We start from the raw sequence: 22,113 nt of genomic DNA on the forward strand, positions 1-22,113 counted from the left end.
CTGAAGCGAAAATAAATGGAAAAAAAGTTGGGGTCATGCCAATAAGTTTAATACTTTTGGGGCCTTGTCACCTTAATATAAGTTCAATATTAAGAGCGTTAAAGATGAACCCATCAAATTTAAAATCATGAAATCATCTCTACATTCAATCCGGAGAAAAGAAAACTAAACAAAAATAGAGTGTTCGATTGCGAATTGCTAATGATAAAGCAACTTCAACAACAATGAAAGATGGTTGGCACCGTTACCTTTTCACGAAGCAAAAGTTAAGAGGACACAACACCCTATCCACATCCCACGCCCCGAAAAGGACAAATTTTAACGAATACCTTTTATACCCTTTATATGGTGAGTTTTAAACAAGTAAATTTCATCGAGGAGAACAAAATCTTGTTTAGTTGCAGCAGATAGATGGGTCCTTAACTAATCCTGACTGACAATTTACCACAAGTATGCTTTACAAATGCCAAGCAAAGCGACACTTAAATAGCGCCTCTCTTGGAAGCAGAAATCACCATCAACCCAAAAAGAAAAACTCCTGATTGATCATTTTCGTTAAGACAACCACTTATATGCAGACTCGTATATTAAGCCTCTGCAACATTGCAGCTCTACACACAGGTTGAATCAGTCATAATTGGTCCAAGTATCTCGGACCAAATAAGAGCGTTTGGCATTTAAGTCCTCTATTTGACAGTTGAAAACATCAGATAAGAGAAACAGCAACCAAGTAGGAGCACAAATAGTGGTCTTTCAAAGAATCAATTGTACAATAATTTACCTACCTACTTCAGGCTAACTATATTGCCTGTTAGAGGGGAAAATGAACAATGAAACATTTACTCAACTTATAAGAAGGTTGACACGTCGTAGCATCATCATAATGCATTTATTTCCTGAGTGCTATACTGATTATGTTGCTTCCTAGTATTAGCTATCAAGAGCACCAAGTGCTTTCATGTCCTCCAAGAATGCTGTGTACGAGTCATCAACACTTTGAGGTTTTGGTGCAGATGCACTAGTTGATTCATGCTTGACAACAGCTGGAGCTACTGCTGGCTGGTTGACAGTAATCGTGTTTGACGACTTTGGCTTGGGTTTTGGAACTGCAGATTCTCTCTTCACACGCACAGAAGCAGGAACCTGCACAGGAACAAATAATTAATCAGAAGTAGCACGCAGTCAGTAACTCCGAATCAGTTCTCTTTTACTTTCACTTTCCCCCCTTTTTGTTTTGGATATGTTTATCTAGTACAAATCATAATTGTGGATATCTATGTTCCCCCAGCTGAAAACTCTGATTGCTATTTTGGGGATAAGGAAATAAAAGTGCATCATCTACATATCGCTCAAGTAATTGAAAGAATAAATCAAGTAATCTTGGTCTAATAATTGCTTCGTCATTGCAATTTATCTTCACAGTTGGTTGGAAATCCTCATCACATTCCCTTGTTACAGTTAATCAGAGACAATTTTCATTTTTACGCAAGAACTAGATCATGACGACCAGCTAAACATAGAATGTGCATGGTGTTCTGATACTACATTCCCGAAGTAAAAAAATGAAGAAAATTGTTAGTGTCTATAAATAGGATTTAATGTAATAATGTAGATACACAATTCAATAATATTTTTCTCGCATAATTTCTCACAGTGACGATAAAGAGCCTAAATTTTCACCTCTTTTTAAATAGGAAAAGCTCAAATTTGCCCCTGAAAATGCGAAATGGTCTAGATCTTCCTCCGTTAATAGTTTGCTCAAATCTACCCTTGCCGTTACGATACGTGCTAGATTTTCCCTCATTGACTAACCCTCAACAATTAAACACTAATCTTAACCATTAACACAGTTCACGGGCAAATATGTCCACCTCACATAGTTCAGGACCAACCTTTTCTCTCATAAACCCTAAACCACCACAATACCTCCTACATGCACCCAACAAATTCATGGCCATGGGACCCTTCTTCCACCTTTCATAGCGCTGTTCAAAACGAACCATAACCGATAATCCAACTGCAAAATTGGCCTATTTGCTTATTTGTATTGAGTTATAGGATTAACGGTTAGTGAGCGGACTAAAAATTTTTACTTTATTTAAGAATTATCATATTTACATTTTTACGCCTAGGTATATATAGTATCTATTATAAACCCTAAAGCTAAAGCCCTATTCAATATTCTATCACTTCTTAGCTTAGCAAGTAACGAGCCACTCCTCGTCACTTCATAACCCTAAAGCGCAGCCGCTCTCCCTAAAATTGGAAGGAATACCCTTTGTCAACTGTCTGCCCTACACTTTATACTGTTAATCTGCCAGATAGCATGGGTTTCTCCTTTTTGTTCTCCTTGAGTAGATTACTGACGGTTATAAAACATGCAAAATGGGTTCACAAAAAGGAGTGGAAGTACTCTACGGGAAAAATCCAAGTGTATATTTTGTTTCAAACTAGACTGCCATTTTGAAACATAGATGTTTTACACTAAAGCAGTCTGTGACATAATTTTCGTCGGTGGAAGCTGGACTACATGTTGTAATTTTAATTTTCATTGTCTCTTAAAATACACTGCCCGATAATTGCTAACCCGATACTGAGCCAACCCACATCGGTTGGCTCGCGGATCAGTACATTTAAAAGCCAATAACTGATAAGCCGAACTGTTAAGCGTAATTATCCGCTTGGTAAGTAGCCCTAACCAGACGATGAAGAGACTGCAACTAGATTTCATTTAATGATGACAACAGCTTCGCTTGGCTTCCTTCTACACAAATCAGGAAAACAGTGTTTACAATTTGAACAAGTGACCTTATCCTGTTTCCTTTACTCTGCAATTCTGGACATATTTTATTAGCTTATATCATTTTATTAGCTTATATCTTATCACCTGTGTTGTTTTTAATATTTTGGCCGTTTCCAATATTTTCCTGTTTTCCCATCTTCTATCTGCTCTAATGTGTTTTTTCATAATGTTAGTGTTGAGACCAGCTTGAGCATACCTGGACTATTTCAACGTGTACCAATTACCTCCCACATGTAAGCAAAACTCTGCCTAACCAAAGCTTAGGCAGATGGGAAGAATTTTTTTTGTCATACTAATCTTCTCTGTATCGTTCCACTTTTATCGAACATCCCCGAAGGAACAGGCATATGAGAAGAAATTACCTAACATTTTGTCTATACTAGGATTTGAACCATGTTCTCCCATGATCTTCACCCACTTTATTGGAGCTAGGCCACACCCTTGGGGGTCTCATTGTATGATGTTTTGAATTTAGAAAATAACCTGTTAAAGAAATTAGCATTTTGATGAAGGTTTCTCACATGATAAACAGATGCTCCCTGTATCCCTTTCTCAATTCACTTTCACTTTGGCAGACAAAATATTTGACAACCTTGTATAAATTCATTTTAAGCATCTTACTTGTCATTCAATAATTTAAAATCATTTCACAATTCAATTTTAAGACATCCCTTATCAGGACAGATGGGACAGTGAGAGTAAGCAATTCAACTTCTTTCTTTTATAATGAGTTCCTTATCAAATCAATCAACTTTCTCATAATAATATCATGTCTACTCCAACTACTACAAATAAAATATCCAAATCCAATTACTTTTTAGCTCCAAGACAGATGGGACAGTGAGAGTAATTAAAGCACCTGCTGCAAATATTGTGCACGTAACAAGTTTGGACTTTCCCAAGTATATTTCGGGTATAAAAATTTTAATCATGCATTAGACCAAACGATGGATTAGATTATACAAAATTATCCACTTAATCCTGTACACCAAATTATGGGATAGGGTTTGAGTTCAGCTCATAACTCCCTCTTAAAGTCCAATACAGGGACAGCAATCTGACCTATCCCACTCCAGTCTACGAAATGACCCTAAAACTACATTTAAAAGTTGACCCACTGAAAGGGCAAGACCACAAAAATTAAGTATAGCCAAGAATTTGAAATGTTATAAGAAAGTAAACTAACCATCGATGTAAGTTCTGGTGTATGCTGAGCTAGAGGCCTCTTAACAACAGTTGAGGCAGCTGATTTAACATATGATGGCTTCTGCGGAAAAGGTGGTCTGGCACCATCTTGTAAAAAAGGCGGGGGACCAGGCGGAAGGGGTGGCCTCATCATTGGTGGAGGACCAGCAGGATGTGCGAAAGGTGGTCTTGGCATAAGCGAAAGCATGACTCCAGGTGGAACAGGCTGGCCAGCAACTCCAGGTGGTGGACGCATGTCAGTCGGTGGTGGGGGTGGAGGGAACCGAGGAAGTCCAGGAGGTAATACATCAGGATGCAGAGTTGGGACCATGGCAGCTCCAGGAACAGCAGGCTGTTGCCTTGGAGGTGGTGGAGGTGGCGGTAGCAATTTAACATGATCGTTCAACTCTGTGGAAGCTTTAGCATCAGATTCAACAGATGTGCCACCAGAATTCAGTGGCAAGCCCGGTGCAGGAGGAGGCTGAGCAAGCACAATGGACGAATTAAAAAAAGCAAAAAGATGATCAATAGAAAATAAACATTATATACATCTCCAATTTCCAAAAAGGAACTCCCAGCAATATATATTATGAGGAAGTTACTGAGAAAACTACCTGCATTAGTTCTACTGAAGCTGGATTGTCCGGGTTATTTTTATTCCTTCCACTTGCACCAGTGCCGGGAGGAAGAGGTTGAGAAGATGGCTGAAGGTGAGGGGGAGGAGGTGGAGGAAGTGGAAGATGAGCAGCAACCTGTTCCTTTGGTGGGGGACCAGGAGGTGGTGGGGGAAAAGGAGGCAGTGGCAATGAAGCACTCATTTCTGTCACAGCAGGCTTTGGGGGCATAGGAGGCGGAGGAGGTAAAGGTAAAGATGCAGGCATCGCAGACCCATCCACAGAATCTGCAGCACCAGTCTGGGGCAATGGAGGTGGTGGAGGTGGTGGAGGAAGAGTCGATAAGCTGCCATCTTCTGCATCTGACATTGAAGATGATGCTGTACCACTTGATGAAGCAGCAGATAACGGTATTCGAGGTCCTGTAGTTTGAAGCATGAGTAGAATTAGAGAGACACACACAGAGAGCAGCATTCAACTCACTAAAGCAATGAATTATACACACCAACCGATGACTTAAACATAGGAGGTTTTCCAGGAGGAGGAGCTCCAGTAGGATTCAGAGTAGGGTGATAGTAGACCGAGTCCTGCAACCACATATTTCCAGCTGTGATTTACAGATCAGCACTAGCTAATTCCACAAAAATATAGGAGTTAAGTGAAAACTTACTTCAGGTTTTGGATGCTTGACCATTTCTTCCTCCTCTGCAGAGGTCCGCCTTCGAGGAGGGCCCAAGTGACTGTTGGAGAAAGTCAAGACAGGAGAACTAAGTACTGAAGAGAATATTTTTTTGATTTTTTGAGGTTTGGGGTGGGGGGATCATAAATGCATAACTTTAAAAAAGGCGGCCTTCTTTTACCTAAACATAACAGGCGGTTCACCCTTTTCTTTCACTTTTTCTTCATATTCCTGCCAAATCCAAGCAAAATATAGAATCAAAAGGCTTAGAAGCTAATACAAGTACACCAAAAGAGTTAACCAGTTGCCGTTGCAATGGAGAAATCACAAACATGGCACGAAGAAGGCAAAGATATCTTAAATAAAACATTACTCTAAGAAGGAAGATCATATTTCAACCATCTTCCTGTATAGTCTAATTAAAACACTCAATGCTGCAGCTCAACAAAGAAATACTTTTATGTACTACTCGGTTCTTATCTAGAAAAGAAAAATGAACAAGCAGCCGCACAAATGGCATGGATTTAACTACTAAATTAACTTCCGTTTTTTCTAATGAAAACTTCTAAATTAATTCTTCAAAGGCACATGGCTTCTCCAGTAAATAATACTCCCTCCGCAAATTCTTCAGTCCAATTATAGCCATCCCACACTCGTCCAATGGAAGTTCTGCTGGCCTTTTCATCGTAGTCCTCAAGTACAATGAGACAAAAGATAAATTGGACACAATTACACTTTTATCATTACTGCATTTTCTGGTATATAGAAGGAAAAAGTAGAAGATATAGAGAGCAAGTTATGACGGCAACATGTAGTTCTTATTATTTCTTATTTTTGACATTTGTCGTCTAGTATGTGAAGAAAAAAATAAGATACAAAGAGCAAGTTGCCAAATCTTGTTTTTTTAGAAAATAATTTGAACTCTCATATTAATAGGTTAATCAAGTGCATCGAAAGTGAGCTGTGAGCCTAGTTAATCTCCACTAGGTAACAAACAGTGCATCTGGAGCTTCTAAAACATGATCAGAGCATTAGTAGATTATGAAATGCAATTTTAACACACTTTATATCAAATAGCTTAAGTAGGAAAATGAGAAGTACCAAATATCAACCGAGCATTTTATCCTCTTTGACAGCTATTGGCACATTTCCTGTATGTGCAAACTTTAGATGCTTATTATCTTTTCTTTAAATCAGAAAAAAGTGCAAATTGTATCTGTTAACAAACACCAAGAGGTACAAAAATGCAACAAAGGGAGAGAAAAGGTGGAATACATGAAACAAAGGGAGAGAAAAGGAGGAATGGAAGGAGACCTGAGCAGACTGTGTTAAACGGAGAGGGGGAAGGAGACAGAGCAATCTAACAAATTGCATCGCAACTTCAGCTCCCTTTGGAATTTGTGATTGCACAAGAAATGCATCTTAACGGCTGAGATTATGATTTTTTTTTATTTTATTTTTTTTTGGTTGTCCATCCTCATCTTTTATTTACTCTTCCAATCAAGGCCTTTTATTTACTCTTCCAATCAGCCTTGTTAAAGACTCTTCAGATCATTTTTTTTTTTTAATTCCGTGGAGTCCGGGCCAGCTTGCGCGCACCTCGACTAATTCTACGGGATACCTGCCACCTCTCACTAGCAACAGGTATGAAGTAACTCTATCCACCAACGCTAGAACAGATAGGAAGAAATCACCTAGTGTTTTGTCTCTGCTGGGAATTGAATCTGAACCCCATGGTGCTCAACCCACTTCATTGAGCACTAGGCCACACCCTTGGGGGGGAGACTCTTCAGATCATTATGAATAGTTGTTTAAAATTAGTAATGAACTTTTTTCTTTCTGTCTGTCTGATGAGGGGGGTGGTTCAAGAAAGGGTCAAATTAATTTCAAATGAATCATATAAAGATGCTAGTTGTGTCAAGGAATGAATTGAATTTTGTCTAGAGTTGTATGAATTTTCAGTAGTAGTTGCTTTGCACAATAACTATATAAGAGAATTAAAAGAAACTTCTGAACTGAACCATAACACTGATAAAAAAAGGCAAAAAAAAAAGAAAAAAAAAAAAAAAGAAAGATATGAAAACCTACTTCGAGTCTCCAAGAAGTTAAAAGATTAAAGATGACCAAACAGTTCAGAAGAAGCTCTCAGGCACTCTTTTCGAGACTCTTCTCTCTCCTTCCCTCTAGGAGGGAGAATCTCTCTTTCTCCGGTATTCTTCCACCGGAGATACCTCTTTTTCTTCTCTTTCTTCTCCTCTCATTCTCCCCTTCTTTTCTCAGGGACTCACCTTCTGTGGTCGCTCCCCTCTTCTTTCTTAGCTTCTCTCTCCAGATTTTGGAATGGGGGAGAACAGGATTTATTTTAACGCTGGGTTCAAATCTTTTGATATCACCAGGTGGTCTGCCAGCAACTCAGAATGGTATGAGTGGGTGGAGAGAAGTCGCAAAATGATGAGGAGATCAACCATCAGCAGCAAGATCATGGAATGGATTTGCTTTACTCTTACAGAGGCTTCAAAGGACCAGAAAAGAGTGGTTAGGAGATGGAAATTCTCAGAGCAGGACTCAGAGCACTTTTGCACAAGGAAATTTAATGAGCATGGGAGATACATGAGCATTCTGTCCTTGAATGGTGGAGGAAGATCAGTACTTATTATTCCTGAACCAGTCTTGAATGCAGGTTGGAATGAGATAGCATTTAAGATCAACAACTTTATTAAATGCTCCAAAAAAGTAGCATTAGCTGCTCCCCCGAGATTAACTGAGGCCAACTACCCGTATGCGAAGGCTGTACAAAATAGTAAATGGCAGACTAAGAGTCTTCGTAAAGCAGAGGTGACTAGTAACAGTGGAAACATTGTCATCTCTGAAGCTGCTGAAGGACAAGAGAAAGGGCTTCTGAAGAGATGTTTAGTGGGGTGTTTTGGAGAAGAGGCTAAGGAAAGACCCACACTTGCCGATATAAGAAGGTGGTCAACTTCAACTTGGAAAAATGTTTTTGGGGTGAACATCTATGAGATGTACGGGGATTTGTTCTTATTCGAATTCCCTAATAGATACATGGCGGAGAGGACCATTCAAGGGCAATGGTTTTGGAAAAAGCTCAGGTTGCAATTAGAATGGTGGAATCCTATGGCGGGGAGTATTTCAAACTCTGTTGAAATCAAGGAAACCTGGATTAAAGCGGTTGGAATTCCTCTTCATCTGTGGTCGCAGAAAATTTTTAAAGAAATAGGGGAGTTGTGTGGAGGATGGATGGCAACAGAAGAAGAAACAGAGCTGAAGAATCATCTAGAATGGGCCAGAATTCTGGTAAGGAACGATGGGAGGAATATGCCAAGAGAGGTGTCCATAACTCGTAATGGAATCACTCACCACATTCCAATCTGGCCGGAAAGCAAGACAAGATACGAATTATCACCGGAATTAGCAAAAGGAGGCATCGGAGAAGAAGAAACAGAGCAAGAACCAGTTATTGCTTTTACCCATCAGGCAAATAGGGTTACCAACTGCGTTGAAGTACAAAAATCCCCTTTTTACAGGGATTTCAAAGTCAGAGACCACGTGGGTGGTACTTCTTCTACTGCTGAGGTTTTTTTGAAAACATATGCACGTGAGGAGCATGTGGTTGACTTAAATGAAATATCAGAAGTGGGCCAGCAGGTTGAGCCCAATAAGGAGGCAGCTTTTAATAAATATTTTGGGCCAGACTTTGCAGGCCAAGTCATTTTTAATGACTTACAAGGCCTCAATTCACAACATCTCTTCAGCGATCACTTTGTTGAAGTACTGGAACCTTATTCCATTCAAAAGCCGGGGCCTGCAAAGCTTCAAAGTGCAGAATATCAAGTAAATAATGCAGAGATAACTGCAATAACAACAGAGGCTGGTTTTGGGGAAACTTCTCAAGGTTTAAATGGGGTAACAGAATCTTTGGAGGAAAGAGAAGATGAGAGCAGGGATATGGGAGATCAAACTATGGAATTAGCCCAACAAAATTCAATCACAGCTATAGAAAATTGGGAAGTAGAAGAGGCTGAACCTCTTCTCATTCAGCAACAACAAGCCATTCATGACAAAGAAAGGGAGACATCAGTTTGGGTTCAACAAAATATGATCAAACTGGGCAAATTACTAGGGGCAGATTTCCAGGGGCATGAAGAGGAGGCCTTGGAATTGTTGTTACAAGTAGATAGTTGCAGACAAGCTAGAAGGATGGAGTCTGACAGTGTGTGCATGAAGACAAGATTCAAAGGGGCACAAGAATTAAAAGGTCTACTTACTTTTGATGTTAAATTCAAGAGCAAGGGGGAAAGGAGTAAGGGGAGCAAGATACTTAACTTGGATCCATGCAGTTCAAAATAGTTTCTTGGAATGTGAGGGGATGAATGACAGGGATAAAAGGAGAATTGTGCAGAGTTTGGTAGTTGACTGGAAGGCAGATATCATATGCCTCCAGGAGACTAAACTAGAGGGGGACATTAGAGATATTGTCAAACAAGTGTGGGGAGGAAGATGGATCAAATTTGCTTACTTGGAGGCTAGTGGCACTAGAGGGGGTATCATGATGATGTGGGATTGCAGAAGCTGGAAGGGGGAAGTTTTGGAAATTGGCAGCTATACTTTGACGTGCAAGTTTGAAGCACAACTTCAGAACTTTTCATGTCATATAACTGGGGTCTATGCTCCAAATAACTACATCGAAAGAAGGACAGTGTGGGACGAGGTTGGTGCAGTCCGGGGATTGATGGAAGGGCCTTGGGCTGTTTGTGGAGACTTTAATGTCGCCAGATTCATCTCAGAAAAAAGAAATTGTAGGAGAAGAACAAGGAGTATGGTGGAATTTTCTGATTTCATTGAAGACATGAACTTAATTGATCTACAATTAGAAGATGGTAACTACACATGGTTCAAAGGGGATAATCAAGATAGAGCTTCCAAAATTGATCGGTTCTTGATTTCTGAGGAGTGGGATGACAGTTTTAGTAATATAAAACAGATTCCCCTACAAAGATTAGCATCTGATCACATTCCACTAGCTTTAGAGGGGGGCACGTGGAACAGGAGCAAAAACTATTTCAAGTTTGAGAACTGGTGGCTAGGAACAACTGGTTTCAATGACAGAGTCCAAGAATGGTGGAGCTCTTTCAGTTTTTCAGGCATGCCTGACTATGTACTGGCTTGTAAATTAAAAGCTCTCAAATCAAAACTCAAGGACTGGAGCAGAAGTGAGACAGGAAATCTGGGTCATCAAAGGAAGAATCTGTTAAGCCAAATGGCAGAACTGGATGAGGTGCTAGGAGACAGAGTTTTAACAGAGGAAGAAACTGTAAAGAAGGCAGCACTGTTCATGGAGTACGAGGAGTTGATAAAAAATGAGGAAATCTCATGGAGACAAAAATCTAGGGCCTTATGGTTGAAAGAAGGTGACAGGAACACAAAGTTTTTTCACAAAGTGGCAAATGCACATAAAAGATTCAACAATATTCACCAACTGATGATCCAAGGAGAATTAACAGAGGAGCCAGCTAGAATAGAAGAGGAAATTATTGATTACTATCAGAAACTGTACAAAGAAACTACTCAGTGGAGACCTACATGCCATTATGACAATTGCCCAGTCTTATCTGAGGAGGATAAGGATTCTCTACAAGGTAGCTTTGATGAGAGTGAAGTGCTAAGGTGTTTGAAGTTGTGTGCAATAGATAAAGCACCTGGGCCGGATGGCTTTACTATGGGTTCTTCATCAAGTGTTGGGACATAGTGAAGCAGGACATCATGAATGCTTTTCAAAACTTCTATGACAAAGAAGTCTTTGAAAGAAGCTTCAATGCAACATTTATTGCTCTCATTCCTAAGAAGAAAGGTGCTAAGGAACTAAGGGATTTCAGGCCTATCAGCTTGATAGGTAGCATCTACAAATTGTTCTCCAAAGTTTTGACAGAGAGATTAAAAGGAGTGATCTCAAAATTGGTGGATTCTCAACAAATGGCTTTCATTAAAGGTAGACAGATCATGGATGATGTCCTTGTAGCTAATGAAGCAGTTGACTCTAGGTTGAAACAAAAGAAACCTGGTATCTTGTGCAAACTTGATATTGAAAAGGCTTATGACCATGTTAATTAGAGTTTCCTTCTTAGCTTGCTAGAAAGGATGGGTTTTGGTCAAAAATGGATACACTGGATTAAATTCTGCATCTCTACTGCTAGCTTTTCAGTCCTTATAAATGGCTCTCCAGCGGGGTTTTTCAAAGCACAAAGGGGACTCAGGCAAGGTGACCCTTTATCACCTTTTCTGTTTGTGATTGCTATGGAAGGCCTTAATAATATGATTAAAACAGCCAATCTGAATGGATGGATAAAAGGCTTTGATGTAGCTAGAATTGGCAATGACAGATTAGAGGTGACTCATTTACAATATGCTGATGATACTCTCATATTCTGTGTGATGCTGAAGAGGATCAATTGAGATATCTTAGGGTGATTCTGGTTCTTTTTGAAGGAATATCTGGCTTGCATATCAACTGGAGGAAAAGTTTCCTTTACCCTATTAATGAAGTTGCAAACTGATAAGCCACGTATATTTCATACTTATTCAAGGAGGAAGAAGCAAAGAAATATAGAAATCCAGGAGGATTGAGCAGTTACTTAATAAGTTACTGAAAGTTATCTGCTAGGCAGTTTCTTACAGTTACTAGAAGTTATATGTTCCTATCATAAATGTAGTTTAGTAGTTATGGGTCATCCTATTATATAAATAATGCATCTTAGTAATGTAGGATTGTAGGGTAACTATCTATTGTATGCAGACAGATTGTTCTAAGAGATATGAGATGCTTGTGTCTCTCTATTATTAAAATATCAGAATAACTTCTCTTTATTTATCCATTTCTGAACCTCTGTTGCTATTATTGGTATCAGAGCAGTAAGATCTGCCATGGTTAACACACGGACCAACGCTTCAACCAGCGAACCCATCATGTCGACTAATGATCAGATCGGTCAACAATTGACCACTATAGCAGCGAAATTGGAAGCCATAGATGCTTTGGCTGCAGATGTTGCTGCATTAAAAGCGCAAAACAGTCAGAATCAGCAAGGAAAATCTAAAGTTTTACCGGAAGAGGGTGAGGTCGATAGCACTTGGAGGCATCCAGAGACTTATCGGCGTTCGCACACAAAGATGGAATTTCCGAAGTATGAGGGAGGAGATCCTCGAGGTTGGATTCTGAAAGCAGAAAAGTATTTTCAATATTATCAAACACCTGATGATTGCAAGGTTGATGTGGCTTCAATGTCTTTGGAAGGAGATGCATTGGATCTTTTTGCTTGGATCAACAGCGAAAGAACCATTTATTACTGGGATGAGTTGGTGAAAGTTATGCAAGAAAATTATGGACCCGCTGAATTTCAAAATCCAGATGAGCATTTGTGTAGTATCCAACAGACTGGATCGGTGTTTGAGTATAGGCAGGAATTTGCAAAACGAGCAGCACGTGTGCAAAATTGGCCAGAACACTGTTTGCTTGGAGTTTTCCTTAGTGGGCTCAAAGAAGACCTTCGTGTGGACGTTAGGATTCACAAGCCTCGATCTGTATATAAGGCAATGAGTCTGGCTTTAGAATATGAAGGAAAACTGGGACCAAATCGGTCCAGTAAGGTTACCGCTTGGCCTTCTGTATCAAGACCTTCATCAATTGGGACTTCCTCTCCAGCGGCTCGAGAATCGTTTAATTTTCAATCATCCCGCCAACCAGTTACACGTCCTTTCCAACAACCATCACTTCCAAACACTCGCCAATTGAATTCTGAACAACAAATTCGGCGAGAAAAAGGCCTATGCTACCGTTGTGGAGACAAGTTTAGCCCTGGTCATCGTTGCAAACCTGGGACTTTTGCACATTTGGAGTTACTGGAAGAGGAGAACGATGTGCAAAATGTTGAAGGTAAACAGAATGACGACATACCCCCAACTGATTTGGCAGAAATCTCCTTTCATGCAATTTTGGGCAAAGAATCTGCTTCAACTTTGAAACTTCAGGCACTCTTTGTGGGCGTAAAGTGCTGATGTTGGTTGACAGCGGTCTACGCATAATTTTGTGGCTGAAGAACTTGTCGCGGAACTTGGATTGGCAGTCCAGCATGTTCCCACCTTCGGTGTCCAAATTGGAAATCGTGACATTATCAAATGCAATCGAATTTGCAAGGACTTGTCAGTCGAATTTCCTCAGTTGGTCATCACACAAGATTTTTTCCCTTTTCTCATTGGTGGAGCAGACATTGTGTTGGGCATAAAATGGTTGGCTTCCTTAAACACAATACAAGCTAATTGGAATGAGATGTTTCTAATCTTCCAATTAGATGGAAAAAATTACAAGTTGCAAGGAGTTGCTCAGAAAACACTCGCAACAGCATCCTTTCAATCCTTGGTGGCCACAACCGAATATTCAGGTGACATCCCTACTTCGCATATGATACAACAACTCCTTAATGAGTTTAATGATGTCTTTTCAGAACCCAATTCCCTGCCCCCTTTTCGTCAATTCACTCATTCTATCCCTTTGCTTCCAAATTCAAAAACCCCTAATTTACGTCCATATCGGTATCCTTTCTCCCAAAAACTGAAATTGAAAAACAAGTCTCTATTCTGTTGCAATCTGGTTTTATTCGTCCAAGTTCCAGTCCATTTGCGAGTCCAGTCCTGTTAGTTAAGAAAAAGATGGTAGCTGGCGTATGTGTGTCGATTACCGTAGCCTTAATCAGATCACCATCCCAGATAAATACCCTATACCCAACATCGATGAACTACTTGACGAACTCCATGGGTCAACCATATTTTCTAAGATAGACTTGCGTTCTGGATACCACCAAATTCGTGTCAATCCTTCCGATATTTCTAAAACTGCTTTTCGCACTCATTCTGGCCATTATGAGTATGTTGTCATGCCTTTTGGTTTGACTAATGCTCCGTCCACATTTCAAGCCGCCATGAATGATCTTTTCCGCCCCCACTTGCGCAAATTCATCCTTGTCTTCTTTGATGATATTCTAGTCTACAGTCCTAACTCCCAGCAACATTATGAGCATCTTCGGACAACCCTTAGCCTTTTGTCTAGCCATTCTTACTATGCCAATCCCAAGAAATGTTTATTTGACCAACCACAAATCGGGTTTCTGGGTCATACAGTATCAAGTGACGGTGTGGGGGTTGATCCTGAAAAGGTTGCTGCTGTCTTGGAATGGCCGTTACCTAAATCTATAAAGGAGCTACGTGGGTTTTTGGGTTTAACCGGGTATTACCGACGCTTTGTGCGTCATTATGGCATGCTGGCTCGTCCTTTGACTGACTTGACTAAGAAGGATGCATTTCATTGGACTGATGATGCTACTGATGCTTTCCACCAGTTAAAGGAAGCTTTGATTTCAGTTCCTGTTTTATGTCTTCCAGATTTTACTCAACCTTTTACGGTGGAATGTGATGCTTCTACAACAGGAATTGGTGCCATTTTGTTACAGAAGGATCATCCCATCGCATACTTCAGCAAAGGCTTGTCTTTTTCTAACAGAATCAAATCCGCCTATGACAGGGAACTCTTAGCCTTGGTGTTGGCTTTACAGAAATGGAAACATTATTTATTGGGGCATCATTTTTTTGTGAAAACTGATCATTATAGTCTGAAATTCTTATTGGATCAGCGGATTACCACAGCCGAACAACAACGCCTTTTGTTGAAGCTTCTGCCTTTTGACTTCACTATCATTCATAAGCCTGGGCGTGAAAATATAGGAGCAGATGCTCTTTCTCGCAGGCCACATTCTGCCAGTCTTTTGGCTTTGGTGGTTCCTATTTCCATGGATTTCGGAAATTTGCAAGCCAAGTTGCAATCAGATCCTTATACAAAGGAACTTCTTTTACAGAAGCTTGATGATCCCACTTCTCTACCGGACTTTCAGATATCATCTAATCTTTTATACTACAAGTCCCGACTGGTCATTCCTGATGATTCTTTTCTTAAAGCTAAGATATTAGCTGAGGTTCATGATTCTCATGTTGGAGGACATGGTGGTTTCTTAAAAACTCTTAAACGGGTTTCCGAGAGTTTTTATTGGCCCCATTTGAAGAAAGATGTCAAGCACTATGTCCAACATTGTTTGATATATAAAAAAATAAGTATCAGACACTTGCTCCAGCCGGTCTTCTACAACCTCTTCCTATTCCCGAGCGCGTTTGGGAAGATATTTCACTAGATTTCATTGTCGGCCTTCCAAAATCTGGTGGATTTGATTCAGTATTGGTGGTAGTGGATCGTTTCAGTAAATACAGTCATTTCATTGGCTTATCTCACCCATTTACTGCTAAATCTGTTGCTGGCCTCTTTTGCAAGGAAATTATCCGGCATCATGGCATCCCACGTTCAATTTTGTCTGATCGTGATGTTGTTTTCCTTAGTGCTTTTTGGCAGGAGCTCTTTCGCCTCAGTAATACTCGCCTTCGCATGGGCACTTCCTATCATCCTCAATCTGATGGCCAAACTGAGGTTGTCAATCGTTGTTTAGAGGCATACTTGCGCTGCTTTGCTCATGACCAGCCTCGCCAATGGAGTAAGTTTCTTGCTTGGGCTGAATATTCCTTCAATACCGGGTTTCACACATCTACCGGTTATTCTCCATTCAAGATTGTGTATGGACGTGATCCCCCGCCGCTGCATCCTTATCATCGTGGCGACACCAATATTGCTGACCTTGAAGAACAGATGTTGACTAGAGATGCTATGCTGAAACTTATGAAGGACAACCTTCTGAAAGCCCAATCTAGGATGAAAGCACAGGCTGATTCTAAGCGCAGAGATCTCTCTTTTAATGTTGGCGATGCTGTCCTTTTACGTCTTCAGCCATATCGCCAAAAGTCCTTGGCCAACCGTCCATTTCAGAAACTGTCCCCTCGTTTCTTTGGCCCTTACAAAGTCATTCGTAAAGTGGGACCTGTATCCTATGAGCTTGAACTTCCAGCCAGTTCCAAAATCCATCCGATCTTCCATGTTTCTCTCTTAAGGCCTGCCCTTGGTTCTGAAATTCCTTCCCAGCCGCCGGAACTACCATTAAATGATGAGGGCGAGCTCATTCTCTCCCCTGCACAGGTGCTAGATCATCGTTGGAGACCACCAACAGCCCATCCTCAACTTGAGTTGCTGATTCAATGGGTTAGTCGACCTCTCGAAGAAGCTAGCTGGGAAAATTATGACTTGTTAGCTGCCCAGTTTCCAGATTTTCGCCTTGAGGACAAGTCGTCTTTCCAGGAGGGGTGTACTGATAAGCCACGTATATTTCATACTTATTCAAGGAGGAAGAAGCAAAGAAATATAGAAATCCAGGAGGATTGAGCAGTTACTTAATAAGTTACTGAAAGTTATCTGCTAGGCAGTTTCTTACAGTTACTAGAAGTTATATATTCCTATCATAAATGTAGTTTAGTAGTTATGGGTCATCCTATTATATAAATAATGCATCTTAGTAATGTAGGATTGTAGGGTAACTATCTATTGTATGCAGACAGATTGTTCTAAGAGATATGAGATGCTTGTGTCTCTCTATTATTAAAATATCAGAATAACTTCTCTTTATTTATCCATTTCTGAACCTCTGTTGCTATTACAAACATGGACCTGTTAGCTGCTGTTCTGGGTGGTGAAGTAGGCACCTTACCAACAATATATCTTGGAATGCCTTTAGGAGCCAAATCTAAGTCAGTAGAAATTTGGAACAATGTCATTGAGAAGTGTGAAAAGAAATTGGCCAGGTGGAAGACCCAATATCTGTCTATGGGTGGCAGATTGACTCTTATCAACTCAGTACTTGATGCACTTCCAACATACATGATGTCCTTGTTCCCCATCCCAACAGGGGTCATCAATAGGTTGGATAGCATCAGGAGGAATTTTTTATGGCATGGGAACAAAGAAAAGAAAGGTTACCACTTGGTTAAGTGGAAAGCAATCACTTTTGGCAAGAATCTTGGAGGGTTAGGGATCAAGAACTTGAAGATTCAGAGTGAAGCTCTTAGAATGAAATGGTTGTGGAAGTTCACCAACGAGAATCAACTCCTTTGGGGGAATATTATTAAAGCAAAGTATGAACAGGAAGACAAATGGATGACTAAGGAGGTCACTACACCATTTGGGGTTAGCTTATGGAGATCCATTAGAACACTGTGGAGTGAGTTGAGGGATAATTCCAAGATCAAAGTGTTTGATGGGAGTAAAACTAGCTTTTGGAAGGACAATTGGCATGAAGTTGGCAGATTAGATGTGGTCTTTCCAGATATCTTCAATATAGTTCTAAACCAGCAAAGGACTATAGCAGAGATGTGGACACCTCAAGGATGGAACATCACTTTTAGAAGACATATCAATGACTGGGAAGTGCAAAGAGTGGTTGAATTCTTTAGTACACTAGAGCAGTTTAGTGGACTACAGACAGGTGAAGATGTATTATGGTGGCAAGGCAGTAGTAAGGGTTTATTCAAAGTTAATGCAGCTTACAAGTTGATGAATCATTCCAATCAGCAGATAGCCAACTGGCCTTGGAAACACATCTGGAAAACAAAAATTCCTCACAAAGTTGCCTGTTTTGTGTGGCTACTGGCTAAAGAAGCAGCTCTTACACAAGATAATTTGATGAAAAGAGGTTTCATTTTATGTTCCAGATGCTTTTTGTGTGAGGAAACATCAGAGACAATTAACCATCTCTTTTCCTTCACTGTAAGATAACAGCTCATCTATGGAGAATTATTCTTAATCTCAAAGGCATTTCCTGGACCATGCCTGGGAAGGTTACAGATGCTCTTAAAAGCTGGGAGGAAACAGGCTTACAGGCAAAGGACAGGACTAGATGGAGAATTATCCCTGCTTGCATTTGGTGGACAATTTGGAAGGAGAGAAACTCAGATGTTTTGAGAATGTGGAGAATGGGGTGCAGAAGATCAAGCTAAGCTTTATTTTGCTGTTGTGTTTTTGGTGCAATCAGATCTACTCTAATGATACTGTCAATATAATTGATGTTTTAGATACAATATAAAGAGAGGGCAGTAAAAGTTAGACTTTCTTGTAAATACGGTTTCAGTACTACCTAAGTACTGTTTGCTACATATGAAATATAGAAAAAGTTACCAGTTTCAAAAAAAAAAAGATGACCAAAGTAATCAACATCAACAAGGTGGAGAATGGAAGTTCCACCTAATAATAAATGATAGCAGTCTCCTTTACTAGCCTGTCCCTCGATAAATTCAAGCACCTACAGTATCCAAAATAGAAAAGATTCTCTAGGATACTGAATCAAAATATCAAATCTACCTCACTCTGCAGGTGTTAACATTTATATATAGCTAGAAATGTGACATACCTATTTAGCAAAATAAAAAAGAACTGGTGAAAAGGTAAAACTAGTGATACAGCTTGATGGGTGAGCTTATATTTAACTAATTTCTTTCCTGGTTTACTTTAAATATAAATTGCTAAAATTTTAAAAAAGGAATTATTCAAGATAAGAATAGTATGATGGAGACTAATTTAGCCCATTATTGTTGAAGTTAGAAGTGGGAACATGAGAAATCTGGGTATTAGACTTCCAGAAGAGTCCAAAGCAATAATCTTTAACCATATGCTTTTGATTTAGAAAAATCTACATTTCTTAGTTCTTACCATTCTCAAAGAAAAGATTTAGAGAAACCTACATGTACAAGCTGGTTCGGACACCACCGTTATCAAAAAAATTAGAGAAACCTATTCCATTTTGACTTCCGTATACTCATTTTGGGGGAACTATCAAAACATCCAACCTAAACAATGTTACTTTTTAAAGAAAAACCAGAAAAGGAAATTCCCATCACAAAAGAAAAAGAAAGATTGGCATCTCCTCTCTCCTTGATTTGTGGTAGTTACTGCTCCTTTTTCTCAGACAGCTTTATCATGCTTTTTATAGTATTTTGCCATGGCTTATTCGCTTCCGTTATTTCTTTTTTCGTACTGCTTTAAGTTGCCTGTTCTTGTGCCGAGGGTATTCCTGAAACAGCCTCTACCTCCCACGGTAGGGGGGTAAGGTGCCCTCCCCAGACCCCACTTTGTGGGATTCCACTAGGGTTGTTGTTGGCATCTCCTCTCTCCCTTCCCATGCAACCAGCCTACCTAAACTTGCGCATTACCACTTTTCCCTTGCTCCCATAATAAATTTGAACAAAAGCAAAAGGGGAAAAATTCAAGGAATTCAAGTATAAAAGCAGTTCTTTTGAGTTTTCAAAAGCACATTATCGCGAAAGGCTATGCAAGTTCATCCACAAAGAAAAGAAATGTTTTGTCAGATAAAACTAAACCTAAGGTGATTTTGGAAATATTGAAATGTCTTAGCAAATAGTGTTATGTGCTAGAACTCCTGCACCCCGCAGTTCTTTTGAGTTTTCAAAAGCACACGATCGCGAAAGGCTATGCTAGTTCATCCACAAAGAGAAGAAATGTTTTGTCAGATAAAACTAAACCTAAGGTGATTTTGGAAATATTGAAATGTCTTAGCAAATAGTGTTATGCTAGAACTCCTGCACACAACCCCCCCCCCCAAAAAAAAAAAACACAATCAAACTTGACCACCAGTCTAAAGATCAAGTTCTTAAAAAGCTCAGCCAGCTCACGATCTAAATTTGTTCTCTGTTCTCTGACTCTTCAATGGGTATCCACAACATCCTATGCCTATAAATTAAGCAATAAGCTTTCACGAATTTAAAGTTGCGAGTTGCACCAATATTACCGTGAATTCTGCTGGGACTTCCCACATAGGAGTAGAAGTTTTAACACAGCATTTTACAGGCGAAGAACCAACCATCCCCGGGAAAAACGACGTAACAGTATAAATTTAGAGGCACCAAATATTTAGCTGTAATATCAACTCATTATGCAATGTTTTCCAGCATAGGCATACTAATTAGTACACTTTTTTATCAGTCTAATTGGACGTTATATGACCGTGAAACAAAGACCCCTAACATGGAGGTGCTCATAGCAAATAAATAGCGGTGGGACAACGAGCAGTTTTTCGGAGACGACTAAACATTACATTCCTTACTTATATTCCCTAACATACCTAACCATATTATTCAAAACAAGATGTACCGCAAAGTATTGAAGGAATACCTATTTGTACTTTTGGTTTCACAAATCACACAAGAAGAAGAAGACATTTAGGAAGAAGAACCGCACGCATGCATACAAAAAGAAGCAGAAAGATAGAGTTAGAAGGCATGCATACGACAAATTCCCTAATGCAAGTACCTCTTATCTTCAAAGAGCATACATGAAGATCTACATGTATTATCTATATATACATCCTAATGAACGCAACAGCCGCACATATAAACATTACCTTTCTCTTTTTGAGAACAAGATTAAGTGTATCCTCAAGTTGTCTCTTTTTGTGTTTCCTTGCTTTGTCTAGAGCGCCCTCCGCCTCTGCCGAAATTGATAATGTTCAATTAAATCAGATTTTAACAACACAAAAAGCTTCATAACATCATGGATCATAATGCAAGCTCTAACTTATTCTTTCTTGATAGGCGGTGCAACAATTTCTTCTTATATCACTTTATTGGCCGAACCATAATGCACACTAGTCCATCCAGAGGCATGCCAGATTTTATTTGTCGAGTAATAGCATCAACGAAAGATAGTTTTTGATAAGTAATAAATGCATCAAACAATGGTAGTAGCTAATCAAAATTCCGTCCACCCAACCCTTTTCCTGGTTGCCCCAGGGGTAGCTTCCGGCAAGAAAACCTCAAATTTTACGTAACGAACAAAAGTCAACATGAATAGTGTCACTGTAGAAGTGAAGGAAAAATGCAATGCAACCAACTGTAAGTGTTACACCTTGGAAAATTTCCCTTGGCGTACAAGCGAGTAGACTCACGAAGGGCGTGATGAATACGAGGGGTAGATAAGCAAGGAAGAGAAATTGGTAGTCCTAATTAAGATTTCCAAAGACATCCGAGTAAGTGAGAAAGTTGTTAAGGGAATCGATGTTACAAGTTAGCGCGTTGGACGAAAACTACGAGTATCGGGTTAGTGATACCCTAAGGATGTTATGAAAGAGAGTTATAGTGATCCCTAGATTGCTAATGAAGTGATAAACAAGTGTTAAGAAGGTTCCATAAGGTTGGAGATCAAACGAAACGACGAGAACAACTGGGCGAAAGGATGATTTCCACGACCACTTCCGCTGCCCATATAATATTCCACGGACCGTGGAATGGTTCGTGGAATGGGCGCAGAGGAGAGGTCTGGCTGGTCGTGAACCACGACCAGTTCCACGACCAACACTGGGTTCCACGGACCGTGGAACAGTCCATGGAAGTCCCGACAGCTGAAGTGTTCTAAGTTTATATAAGTGATGCCCACTTCATTTTATTCATTTCCATACCACTTTCACTTCCCCTCCACACCTCTAGAACCTTCCAAACATTTCATCCACAAGAAAACTAAGGAGATCAAGGATTGATAACAAGATTGAGGAGAATCAAGCCTAAGAAACCCCATTAAAGCTATCAAGGTCAAGAAATCTCAAGAAGGAAGAACTAGGTTTTTGCTCAAAAGAGGAGTGATACAGACAAGGCTTATTCCTAAACATCTAAGGTAAGATTCATGATGTTTATATGTTGTTTAAGGTATTTGGGAGTTGAAATACTTGGTCATTAAGAGAATAGCAAAATGGCGTTATGAATGATGAATAGTGACGTTTTGAGACATAGTTGGAATTGAATCAATAATGTTGTTGTTGATGATATAAATACGTTAT

At 39.8% G+C, this 22,113-nt stretch overlaps 2 protein-coding genes across 3 annotated transcripts; one reads left to right on the forward strand and one right to left on the reverse strand.

Moving 5' to 3' along the window:
- Nucleotides 1-711: 711 nt before the first annotated feature.
- LOC132043002 (protein EARLY FLOWERING 5-like) lies at nucleotides 712-20,829 on the reverse strand. Of its 2 annotated transcripts, XM_059433501.1 has the most exons (8): nucleotides 20,686-20,764; nucleotides 6,383-6,432; nucleotides 5,463-5,512; nucleotides 5,273-5,342; nucleotides 5,108-5,189; nucleotides 4,603-5,024; nucleotides 3,990-4,469; nucleotides 712-1,143 (listed from the first exon to the last, which is right to left on the reverse strand). In XM_059433501.1, the coding sequence occupies exons 3-8, from the start codon at nucleotides 5,468-5,470 to the stop codon at nucleotides 931-933; spliced, it is 1,275 nt and encodes a 424-aa protein (XP_059289484.1). In that variant the 5' UTR covers nucleotides 5,471-5,512; nucleotides 6,383-6,432; nucleotides 20,686-20,764; the 3' UTR covers nucleotides 712-930. The 2 variants fall into 2 exon arrangements, with proteins under 2 accessions (XP_059289484.1, XP_059289483.1); XM_059433500.1 differs by lacking the exon at nucleotides 6,383-6,432 and having other exon boundaries at nucleotides 20,686-20,829.
- LOC132043004 (uncharacterized) lies at nucleotides 9,666-11,045 on the forward strand. Its single transcript, XM_059433502.1, has one exon. It carries the CDS (start codon nucleotides 9,666-9,668, stop codon nucleotides 11,043-11,045), a length of 1,380 nt encoding a protein of 459 aa, XP_059289485.1.
- Nucleotides 20,830-22,113: the final 1,284 nt, after the last annotated feature.

Source organism: Lycium ferocissimum, unplaced genomic scaffold (genome assembly GCF_029784015.1).
Source record: "Lycium ferocissimum isolate CSIRO_LF1 unplaced genomic scaffold, AGI_CSIRO_Lferr_CH_V1 ctg19742, whole genome shotgun sequence".
NCBI classification, from domain to species: Eukaryota; Viridiplantae; Streptophyta; class Magnoliopsida; order Solanales; family Solanaceae; genus Lycium; species Lycium ferocissimum.

Excerpts from the sequence above, each read along its gene's own strand:
- LOC132043002 (XM_059433500.1), bottom strand. Across the intron at positions 5,190-5,272 it reads TCAAGCATCCAAAACCTGAA|GACTCGGTCTACTATCACCC; the intron begins GTAAGTTTTCAC and ends ATGTGGTTGCAG. Across the intron at positions 5,025-5,107 it reads TATGTTTAAGTCATCGGTTG|GACCTCGAATACCGTTATCT; the intron begins GTGTGTATAATT and ends TTCAAACTACAG.
- LOC132043004 (XM_059433502.1), top strand. The coding sequence starts at position 9,666 with ATGAATGACAGGGATAAAAGGAGAATTGTGCAGAGTTTGGTAGTTGAC.